Source organism: Mobula hypostoma, chromosome 4, assembly GCF_963921235.1.
Source record: "Mobula hypostoma chromosome 4, sMobHyp1.1, whole genome shotgun sequence".
NCBI classification, from domain to species: Eukaryota; Metazoa; Chordata; class Chondrichthyes; order Myliobatiformes; family Myliobatidae; genus Mobula; species Mobula hypostoma.
In genome coordinates this window covers 19,012,329-19,024,911 of record NC_086100.1, presented here as the reverse complement: position 1 = coordinate 19,024,911, position 12,583 = coordinate 19,012,329, and the positions used below count along the sequence as shown (strand labels likewise).

The following is a 12,583-nucleotide window of genomic DNA, read 5'->3' as shown; positions in this document are numbered from 1 at the left end:
TTACTCCTCTGTATCAGTATACTTCATCTTCTCTTTCTCAAACTGTAGAATTAATTCCTGCATATTATGATCACTACCTCTTTAAGGGTTCCTTTCCCTTAACCCCCCCAATCAAATTTGCTTCATTACATGATACCCAGTCCAGAATTGCTTTTCCCGTGTGCTCAACTACAAGCAGCTCTAAAAAGCCATCTCATAGGCATTCTACAAATTCCCTCTCTTGAGATCTAGCACCAATCTGATTTTTCCAATTTGCCTGTGTATTGAAATCCCCCATGACTATCATAACATTGTCCTTTTCTAACATGCCTTTGCTATCTAGTGTTGTAATTTATATCCCACATCCTGGCCACTGTTTGGAGGCCTGTATATAACTTCCATTAGGGTTTTTTTACCCTTGCACTTTCTGAACTCCACCCACAAGGATTCTACGTCTTCTGATCCTATGTCACCTCTAAGGCTTTGATTCCATTTTTTACCAACAGAACCATCCCACCACTTCTGCCTGCTTGCTCATCCTTTCAATAAAAGGTATTAAACAGGAAATTAGAAATGTGTGCAATAAAGGAACAGCAGTTATAATGGGTGACTTCAATCTACATGTAGACTGGGTGAACCAAATTGGTAAAGGTGCTGAGGAAGAGGATTTCTTGGAATGTATGCGGGATGGTTTTTTGAACCAACATGTCGAGGAACCAACTAGAGAGCAGGCTATTCTAGACTGGGTTTTGAGCAATGAGGAAGGGTTAATTAGCAATCTTGTTGTGAGAGGCCCCTTGGGAAAGAGTGACCATAATATGGTGGAATTCTTCATTAAGATGGAGAGTGACATAGTTAATTCAGAAACAAAGGTTCTGAACTTAAAGAGGGGTAACTTTGAAGGTATGAGATGTGAATTAGCTAAGATAGACTGGCAAATGACACTTAAAGGATTGACGGTGGATATGCGATGGCAAGCATTTAAAGGTTGCGTGGATGAACTACAACAATTGTTCATCCCAGTTTGGCAAAAGAATAAATCAAGGAAGGTAGTGCACCCGTGGCTGACAAGAGAAATTAGGGATAGTATCAATTCCAAAGAAGAAGCATACAAATTAGCCAGAGAAAGTGGCTCACCTGAGGACTGGGAGAAATTCAGAGTTCAGCAGAGGAGGACAAAGGGCTTAATTAGGAAGGGGAAAAAAGATTATGAGAGAAAACTGGCAGGGAACATAAAAACGGACTGTAAAAGCTTTTATAGATATGTAAAAAGGAAAAGACTGGTAAAGACAAATGTAGGTCCCCTGCAGACAGAAACAGGTGAATTGATTATGGGGAGCAAGGACATGGCGGACCAATTGAATAATTACTTTGGTTCTGTCTTCACTAAGGAGGACATAAATAATCTTCCAGAAATAGTAAGGGACAGAGGGTCCAGTGAGATGGAGGAACTGAGCGAAATACAAGTTAGTAGGGAAGTGGTGTTAGGTAAATTGAAGGGATTGAAGGCAGATAAATCCCCAGGGCCTGATGGTCTGCATCCTAGAGTGCTTAAGGAAGTAGCCCAAGAAATAGTGGATGCATCAGTGATAATTTTTCAAAACTTGTTAGATTCTGGACTAGTTCCTGAGGATTGGAGGGTGGCTAATGTAACCCCACTTTTTAAAAAAGGAGGGAGAGAGAAACTGGGGAATTATAGACCGGTTAGCCTAACGTCGGTGGTGGGGAAACTGCTGGAGTCAGTTATCAAGGATGTGATAACAGCACATTTGGAAAGCGGTGAAATGATCAGACAAAGTCAGCATGGATTTGTGAAAGGGAAATCATGTCTGACGAATCTCATAGAATTTTTTGAGGATGTAACTAGTAGAGTGGATGGGGGAGAACCAGTGGATGTGGTATATTTGGATTTTCAAAAGGCTTTTGACAAGGTCCCACACAGGAGATTAGTGTGCAAACTTAAAGCACACGGTATTGGGGGTAAGGTATTGGTGTGGGTGGAGAATTGGTTAGCAGACAGGAAGCAAAGAGTGGGAATAAACGGGACCTTTTCAGAATGGCAGGCGGTGACTAGTGGGGTACCGCAAGGCTCAGTGCTGGGACCCCAGTTGTTTACAATATATATTAATGACTTGGATGAGGGAATTAAATGCAGCATCTCCAAGTTTGTGGATGACACGAAGCTGGGCGGCAGTGTTAGCAGTGAGGAGGATGCTAAGAGGATGCAGGGTGACTTGGATAGGTTGGGTGAGTGGGCAAATTCATGGCAGATGCAATTTAATGTGGATAAATGTGAAGTTATCCACTTTGGTGGCAAAAATAGGAAAACAGATTGTTATCTGAATGGTAGCCGATTAGGAAAAGGGGAGGTGCAACGAGACCTGGGTGTCATTATACACCAGTCATTGAAAGTGGGCATGCAGGTACAGCAGGCGGTGAAAAAGGCGAATGGTATGCTGGCATTTATAGCGAGAGGATTCGAGTACAGGAGCAGGGAGGTACTACTGCAGTTGTACAAGGCCTTGGTGAGACCACACCTGGAGTATTGTGTGCAGTTTTGGTCCCCTAATCTGAGGAAAGACATCTTTGCCATAGAGGGAGTACAAAGAAAGTTCACCAGATTGATTCCTGGGATGGCAGGACTTTCATATGAAGAAAGACTGGATGAACTGGGCTTGTACTCGTTGGAATTTAGAAGATTGAGGGGGGATCTGATTGAAACGTATAAGATCCTAAAGGGATTGGACAGGCTAGATGTAGGAAGATTGTTCCCGATGTTGGGGAAGTCCAGAACGAGGGGTCACAGTTTGAGGATAGAGGGGAAGCCTTTTAGGACCGAGATTAGGAAAAACTTCTTCACACAGAGAGTGGTGAATCTGTGGAATTCTCTGCCACAGGAAACAGTTGAGGCCAGTTCATTGGCTATATTTAAGAGGGAGTTAGATATGGCCCTTGTGGCTACGGGGGTCAGGGGGTATGGAGGGAAGGCTGGGGCGGGGTTCTGAGTTGGATGATCAGCCATGATCATAATAAATGGCGGTGCAGGCTCGAAGGGCCGAATGGCCTACTCCTTCTATGTTTCTATATCCTTGGATATTACACTCTCAGCTCTGATCTTCTTTAAGCCACATCTCAGTGATGCCCATAAAGTCATACCTGTGAATCTCTAACCACTCTTCAAGATCATCTGCCTCATTCTGTGTGATGTGTGCATTCCAATATAACATCTTAAGTCCTGTATTCATTACCATTTTCAATTTTGCTGCCATATTAATATCCCACTGATACCAATTTTGCCCTGTTGTCTGCCTGTTCTTCCTGAAAGTCTTAGGATGCAATGCACTGACTTGTATACCAACTGACCCATCCTCAGCTCTATCACTCTGATTACTATCCCTTGCCAAGTTAGTTTAAATTTTGTTCCCTGATGTTTGGCCAGTCATCCAGAATACCTTAAAGCCCCACTATGTTGTGCTGGTATCTTAACCTTCTCCAAAATTAATCTAATCTTCCCTCCCACATGCTCACCTATGTTCTGTCCTGGTATTGAGCAAATGTATCTATATACAGGTTGGGGAACCAAACATTATCATGTTATCATTATCTAGAAACATGATGATCTGTTTCTAGTGCACTTGTCAAGTGCTTCCCTGCTGTGAAACATAGCAGATGCTGTTCTGATAGCAAACAGTGTTGTTTATACAGTTGCACAATACCTAATCTACATACTACTAAAACTCTCATGCTCTGTTTGTGACCTCCAAGTAGCGCAAACGTTGCATTACAGCGGCACTTTTTTTGGCTCAATTGAATTAAAATGCGCTAATTTACAGAATGCAAGCAAAGTTCAGGGTTGTATATTTGTATAAAATTGCTCATTCGCCAAAAATCACCAGGTTGGCTTTCACCCGAGACCCGATCGGCCATCATGGAAATCGGGACGCGTCAGCCCAATGCATGTGTATGGCCAGCCTTAGCAGCGACACCTACCGGAGCAAAAGGGCAGGGCAGCTCTATTTCGAGGGGTCACATTCTGCTAATCACCATTAGCATGTGCAGGATTGGGACAGATCTAACTGCCACCTATCAGTAAGAGATAATTAAATCTTATTGTAATGACATACTCCAAGACACCCATAAAACCCTTTGCTGCGGTCAAAGGACAGCGTTGACTATATCACATCCATTTAGGAGAGCGCCAACCATGTCATCAAGAATAATCAGCATCCTTTGGTGTTAGTGCTTCGTATCTTCTATCCAGCATTAGCGTAAAAAAAATGGTCAGCCTAATTATGCCGCGTGGAAAGAGAAGGGGGACATTATGGTCAAGAGATGACACCAAACGTCATTGGGAAGCGGCAAGGAGAGGGAGAGAACAAGAATCGGATGAGGCCAGGGCCGCATGACTGCAGGATCAAAGAGTCAGGACAAAAAAAGATGAGAGAAGAAGAGACAGAGGAGCTGAGAAATTTACATCTCTAGGATCAGAGACAAAGAACAAACAGCAGAAGAGATGAAGAGACGGGGGTTGAAAGGACTGCATGTCTCCAGAATGACAACGAAGGCACGAGGGTGGCAGATAAACCAGAAATTATGCCATCAAAAGTGTCCTTCGTTAAATGAGGAGGAGCTATTTGCTTTGCTACACGTCGTTCTTCTTTAATAAACTGAGGTTTTCTACTTCAGTTTCCAAAGCAAAGCAAAAACCAGTAGCATTCAGGAAAATTTAATGTTCATTCTGGTCACATCAGACTGCACAACCCTTCTGTCAAAGGGTGCCCCAACGGGTCACCCTGTTGTCTAGTGATTTTTAAAACCCTGACTTCTGCTTGTCAACATCAATACATTCATCTGTCTTATTTTGACTGGCTCTTGCTTATATTGGTGGCTGCGTGTACAGAGATGTGCTATGATTGTGCCCCTCTCTACTTCCTATTTACCACCTTTTCAAGGGCAATAAATGGTGGTTGATTGCTACAGCTTTTATTCATAGGACAAAACTTAATGGGTGTTTCAGAGGATAGTTGATAGTTTACTTGATTGCTGTGATTTTTGAGTCAGTAATAATAGCAGGGTTTTTTTGGAAGGCTTATAATTGAGCAGTAAGTTGATGGTACTGCCATTTTAAATTATAGACTGGTTTAAGTCATTAATTGAATTTAAATGTGCCAGCTTTCAAACAATGATTTCTAGCAGTAGGACCTGAACATGTCTGAGGTTCAGGATTACTTCTCCAATGATATAATTTAGTAGGAATTCACTGGTGTTATATATGGTGTTATAGTTTACATTATTCTGGCTAAACAATAATCCAGAAATGTTTTACATAGGATTAAAATTTTCACATTTATTGAAGTCCCCTACTTAAAATGATAACTACCCAGATCTGGAAAATCAAAGGTCAGTTTCTGGTATGTACTAAGCTGTTTCAGTGGAAACATTGACCTGGGCTAAAAATAGAATAATGAGCTACAGCCTTTTAAATTGCCTTGAAGAGATCATTGTTCAAATATTTGGTGTTTACCTCAGCTATGGTCATAAGCCATGACTGCATGCGGCTCTCACATGCACACGGATGAGGATGACGTACAAACTTAAATGATTCATGGTGACCAGAGCACTTGTAGCTTCATATTTGGAGGACTTTCACATGTGGATGGAATAAAAAGATAAATGAACTATAAACGAGGTCTCTTTTTTGACACAATTTAGTAGCACACCATATTGGTTAAAATTATGAAGGCAACACTCAAAAGTCAACAAATCTGCTTTTCTAACCTTCAGTCTATTAAATTATGGTTGAGCCAGTTCTTATTTTCCCAGTCTGAGTTTTTGATGTTTTGAAGGTTGCAGTTTGAAACCAGTGGATTTCATTGTGAATCTGTTTTGAGTGCAAGGCAGTACACAGACTTGTCAGTTATTAGTATCCTGGGCTGGATGGGACCTGATCTGAAATGAGGAAATACCACAGTGAGATTTAATGAGTTTGATAATGGTGTTTCTCTGAGAAGGGGATTGAAGTGTTTATGTGAATGGTAGTGATGTAATGGCTTGTTTCCCGCTGGGCTGAATAGACCAGATGTCCTGATTTTACATATGACTGAGAACTCTGCATTAAGACCCCTAACCTATAATTGACATTTTCATTAATTCTGCTAATGAAGGTGCCCATGTAAATCTGAGGAAAACCAGAAACTACTCACCACTTCCCACACAGTCTCCATTTAATGTTACTTCACCATTTATGGAGAAGATAAGTGCACATTTTGTCAGTGATTGTTGGTGAATTACAATTCAATAATTGAGTGTGTGAATTGTAAGATGGGAATTCTGGATGCAGCATGTTTTGTATTCAGCAATAGTTACGCTAGAATCACTTTGAATGCAAATGAAAGGATATACATGAATATTACTTTCTCTGACTATTCCTTACAGTGACATTTAAAACATTGTTTATGCAGGCTACATTATAATGAATCCAGAGTTGAATGAACTTGCTTGCATCTATTCCATTTACTTAAACTAATCTTTGAGGTTTTGTATTGAGTTCAATATGTTTGTCATGCTGATCATTACTTCTCCAGTTATATGCATAATGGATTGAGTTTAAGAGAGTAAAGGGGGCAAATTTATTATAGAAAACCTACAGCACAATACAGGCCCTTCGGCCCACAAAGTTGTGCCGAACATGTCCCTGCCTTAGAAATTGCTAGGGTAACCCATAGTCCTCTATTTTTCTAAGCTCCATGTACCTATCCAAAAGTCTCTTAAAAGACCCTATCGTATCCGCCTCCACTACCACTGCCAGCGGCCCATTCCACACACTCACCATTCTCTGTGTAAAAAAAAAAAGCACAACAACTTACCCCTGACATCTCCTTTGTACCTAATCCCACGCACCTTAAACCTGTGCCCTCTTGTGGCAGCCATTTCAGCACTGGAAAAAAGCCTCTGACTATCCGCACGATCAATGCCTCTCATCATCTTATACACCTCTATCAGGTCACCTCTCATCCTCCGTCGCTCCAAGGAGAAAAGGCTGAATTCACTCAACCTGTTTTCATAAGGCATGCTCCCTAATCCAGGCAATGTCCTTGTAAATCTCCTCTGCACCCTTTCTATGGTTTCCACGTCCTTCCTGCAGTGAGGTGACCAGAACTGAGCACAGTATTCCAAGTGGGGTCTGACCAGGGTCCTATATAGCTGCAACATTACCTCTCAGCTCCTAAATTCAGATCCACACCTGAAGAAGGCCAATACACCGTATGGTGCCTTAACCACAGTGCCAGCCTGCTCAGCTGCTTTGAGCATCCTATGGACTCGGACCCCAAGATCCCTCTGATCCTCCACACTGCCAAGAGTCTTACCATTGATACTATATTCTGCCCAAAATTATGCTCCCCAGATTCTGTGGTGGCAGGGAATGTGATGGAAGATCTTTATTAATTTGGAGATAGAGCACGGAACAGGCCCTTCCAGCCCAATGAACTGCACCGCCCAGCTATTTTAACACTAGTCGAAACAGAGGACAACTTATAATGATAGTTAATTTACTAATTGGTATGTCTTTGGAGTGTGGCAGGAAACCAGTGCACCTGGAGGAATCCCATGTGATCATCGGGGGAGGAGGGTAGGGGGTGGCGACGACGTGTGAATTCCTTACAGACAGCACCAGAATTGAACTCTAAACTCCAGAATACCCCAAGCTGTAAAAGTGTTGTGCTAGCCACTATGCTGCTGTGGCATCCTATAGTTGATGACCACATTACATGGGTATGAATCCTGGGCATTCCCAGGACCGACTGTGCTGTATCATGGAAGTGCTGCTTTATAGACAATAATTTAAGTCTCTTCAGGGAAAGAAAGTCATTTGAAGAGCCTCCTTGGCAGAATCTGTTGCACAAACAAAGGATTCTGACACTTTGGTCAATGGCCTCCTCTGCTGTCACAATGAGGCCACGCTTAGGTTAGAGGAACAACACCTTGTTATCCATTTGGGCAGTCTTCAACCTGATGGCATCAACATTGACTGCTCCACCTCCCCGTCTCCCTTCTTCCATTCCCTATCCTGACTCTCCTCTTACCCATTCTCTTCTCCTTGCCTGTACATCACAACCCTCCAATGCCACTCCTCTTTCCCTTTCTCCTATTGTCCACTCTCCTCTCATACCAGATTCCTTCAGCACTATATCTTTTCCACCTCCAACCTTCTCACTGCATTTCATCCCTTCCCTCTTTCCTGGTTTCACCAATCACTTGCCAGTTTGTACTCCTTCCCCTCCCCCTCCCTTTTCTGGCTTCGGTCCCCCTTACTTTCCAGTCCTGATGAAGGATCTCAGCTCAAAACGTTGATTTTATTCTTCTCCATAGATACTGCCTGACCTTCTGAGTTTCTTCAGCATTTTGTGTGTTCCTTTGGATTTCTAACATCTGCAGAATCTCTTGTTTGTAAAGGAAATCAATGTTGTAAAAGGAAATTTTAGGAGCGAGGAGTAACCTTGTTATTTGTAATCAGAATTAGTCAAGTATGATATTCTCCTGGGGGTTGCCTATTGTTGGGTCTTCAGGTGGCTATAGAGGCCGATCCAAGATGCACATATTCTAGTGCAGTGTGGCCATGAGTAAGTGGGAGCTGTGGTTAGAGGTCGGGTCATTTGGTTGGTCAGTCTACTTCCGCAGCTGCCACTTGTTCTCTGCGCCACAGCAGAGGTTGTTTTCATGAAGTGCAGCTCCCTCTTGAACAGGACAATCTATTGAATGCAATGTCTTCCCAGTTTTTAGGATGGTGGAATTGGAAGAAGGTTCTAGAGAAAGCTGGATGAAGAGAGATTTGTGACGGACGCTGGTGGAGTTTGTGATCTTTTTGGTGGGAGCTGCGGAGAGGACAAGAGGGAAGATAGCTGAGGTTGCCTTGGGAAGGAGCGTCCCTGTTGCATAAAAGGTGCTTTGTGCAGATGAATGGCTCCAAGGAGGAAGGGCCAATAATCCGGAGAGAGTGTCCATTTGTTCGAGAGGTCCAACGCATGAGTAAAAAGACTTCAAGATGAGCTCCAACGATGTGCACATTTAGACTGGTTTACTGTAATTTTTTTCCCTTTTCTTTTTCCTACTAACTGCTCAATAAAGCTGAAGTTTGTAAATGTACTTTCTTTATAATTTTATGCAGTGTACGATTTGTTAGTTCTTACCGACCGACAATTGTGTATAGGCAGTATTTTCCGCATCACTCACTCAGGTGGAGGTTTCTTTAATCAGAACATCGCGACGTTCCTGTTTGGGTGAACCCCAAATCATACCGACCCTAGACACCTATTGTTAATGAAAGGTGGCCTTCTTACAGCTGAGTCCTGTGGCTGTTAGCAGGGTCAGCTGGGCAGCCAAGTTTTGATACGAGTTCAGTGAGCGGGCTGAAGATGTAAATTGTATACACTCCAGCCACGTTGTACTGGTACAGAATTGAGTCTTTAGAATGATAGATATGATGCCTTTTCAAACAAGCTGTGTTATCCTGGATGTTGACGTGCTTTGTATCTTGATGAATACAGCTTCAACCTGAGCCTGTCCCGCCTGCCTGGGTATGACCCATCTCCCTTTCTTTTTGCTACTACCATCGGGTGGGAGTTGTAGGAGTCTTGGGTCGCATGCCACCATGTTCAGGAACAGTTGTTGACCTGCAGCGTCAGGCTTCTGGACTGGCTTCACTCACCGGAGAGCTGAACTGACTCCACAGCCTGTGCACTCCGCAGTGCATGTGCTCGGTGTTATTTATTTATTTATTATCTTGCACAATTTGCCCTCTTTTGCACATTGGGTGTATTTTAGTCTTTGTTTTTTTTTGTGGATTATATTGTGTTTCTTTGTTTTCCTGTGGGTGCTTACAGGAAAATGACACTCAAGGTTGTATATGGTATACATACTTTGATTAATAATTTAGCTTTGAAGTAGAGAGGGTTCCAGCAAATTCTGACCATGGTCACTGACCTGATGAACTCCAGTAACATAGGGGTGGGGATAAAAAAGGATTCAAATATCCATTTACTAAAGACAACTCCAGGTCATTCACCTTTCATTCCCATTGACTTCACTAACATAAACTGCTCCCTTGATGTGGAGAGAAGTTGCTCTCGCATTATCCTTTGAATTCTGCTGAGCAGTTTGAGTGGAAGGTGCGCAGAGCATCAGTGAGTGTGTCAGAATTGAGTAATTGTTGCTTGATGATACTGTTGGTGCAGGGTAACTGGGGCATTCTTCTGACCAGGTTGGATATGTGTTATCTGAAAATACAAGAAGGTGGCTGTGAATAATCAAAAGCTGGCTGTTACCCAGAAATATGTGTAGTCAACAGCAACTTCAACAGATTTGGACAAGCAGAATCACAATCAGACTTAATATCACTGGCATATGTCATGAAATTGGTTGTTTTGGGGTAGCAGTACAGTACAATACATAATAAATCTATAAATTACTATAAGAAATTACTATAATTACATATTAAAATATTACATAAGTAGTGGAAAAAGAGAGCAAGAAAATAGTGAGGTAGTGCACATGCATTCATTATCCATTCAGAAACCTGGTGACGGAGAAGAAGCAGCTGTTCCTAAAGTATTGAGTATGTGCCTTCAAGGTCCTGTGCCACCTCCTTGATGGTAGTAATGACCAACGGGCATGTCATGGGTGATAGGGGACTTCATGATAGATGCCACCTTTTTGAGGCATCACCTTTTGAAGATGTCCTTGATGCTGACGAGGCTAGTTTGCAAGTTTCTGCATCAAGATGGGAAATGAGGAAAAACAATATTCTGACAAGTGAAACACACAATTTTGAGTGTACTTTGACCAATTATTTTTATCTGCCTGTCAGTCTTATCAAAATTACGACGTGCATTTTAAGAATACTAAATGGTTTTCCCTTATTTTTGTTCTTATTTTATCTCTAGGGTTTTCTTGTGTATTCAAAACCAAAGAATGCTTGTGAACCTATTATCTCCCCACCAGTAATGGAAAACTCCTCTGTCAACTTCATTGTTCTGATTAGAAGATTTGACTGCAATTTTGATATCAAGGTAAGTTACCAGTCGGACTTTCAAAAATGTTTGCGTGGATTTTAACTGGGTTTAAATTCACTTGAATGTTTCCAGTTCAGCTTTTGGTGATTACATAAACATCATATGATGTAGCCAGGTTAATGAATAACCTGACTGGTGCTGTGATAACTATATGTACCTTCAGTAAGCATAATGGGCTGGGAAATGGGGCAGAAAATACTTTGCAAGTGGAAAGTCTTCCCCAACGAGATGTACCTATCACTGTTTTAATGAAATGCTGACCCAAGGAATTTGGCCTGCCTGCCGACTTGACTGGGAGTGATTTTAAATTCTGACTCTGCAGTATTTCGTAAAGAGCTTCATGTGACAGAACACAACTGTGTGTTCACGGTGACAATTTTGAGATTAATTCAGTTTGTGATCATGAATTGTGTGTCCTACTGGAAATGTACCTGTAAAACACAATAGTGGTACATGCAGTCAAATCTGGAGAAAGATTTGTATTGCTTTATTTTTGTATGCTTTTTTTTGTGTACATCAATCAGATTCTTAAATTTTAAGCGTGAGGTTCTGCAGATGCTGTAAATGTTGAGCAGCAAACCCAAAATACTGGAGGACTCAGTGGGTTAGATGCCAGTTAAATATTTAAATCTAAACCCTGTTGTTTGGGCATGGAGTTAATATTGTAAATATAAATACGAACATGTACCATCTTTGACTTCCTTGGTTTAAAGTAACTTTGTCATTGAGTGAATGCTCTCATACTTTCAAAAATCTGTCTTATCACCAGAAAAGCATTGACACTTGAAAATATAACATTTACCACTTAACAATGGACAATGCAGAATGACTGGCAAATATGGCACACAACCCTTGGAGTTACAAGTTTAGTTCATTCAGCATGTGAGTGCTTGAATTGTAAATAGATTGTGAAAGGAAGCCATTGTGTATTTAATATTTCAGTAATTCTTGAGTAATATTGTAAATATTTTGCTTGACTAGTTATTCTTTGCTTAAATAATTCATTATATGTAAAAGTAAGTGAATGGCATACGTCATCATGCCACCATGCTATTTGCATGTGCCTCACTAAAAGTAAAAAACAAAATGTAAATGTTCTCTAGCAGAGGGGGAGTAACCTGCTTAACTTGCCTTATTTGAACTGTTCCCCTTTGTATCAGTCATGCCCATGTTCTCTGCTTTCTATAATGTGTTATAACTGCGACCAACAAAAGGCATTTAAATTTACATTTTAAAATTACAGGGTAACAGAACTAATAGAGAAATGTGGCATAAAAACAGGCCCTTCATCCCAACTCGTGCTTGCCTAACTAATTCAAGATTCAAGATTGTTTAATGTCATTTCCAGTACATAAATGTAATGGAGAAAAAATGATTGTTAGTGTGGATCTGATGCAGCACAAAAAAAGAATAAAGGACACAATAATAAAAAAACAATAAATATAAATACACAAGATAGATTGTTTGTATATCCACGAAGTGACTGTAGGCACAGGGCTGTGTGTACATAAGGTGACTGACAAGAAATGATGAAG

At 41.4% G+C, this 12,583-nt stretch overlaps 1 protein-coding gene across 2 annotated transcripts in view; it reads left to right on the top strand.

Moving 5' to 3' along the window:
- Positions 1-12,583, top strand: part of rnf13 (ring finger protein 13) — a 273,999-nt gene that overhangs the window by 93,649 nt on the left and 167,767 nt on the right. For both annotated transcript variants that reach the window (XM_063045368.1, XM_063045369.1), the window contains one exon: positions 10,920-11,045. In XM_063045368.1, coding sequence (XP_062901438.1) covers positions 10,920-11,045 — 126 coding nt within the window. The remainder of the gene's footprint in view (positions 1-10,919; positions 11,046-12,583) is intronic.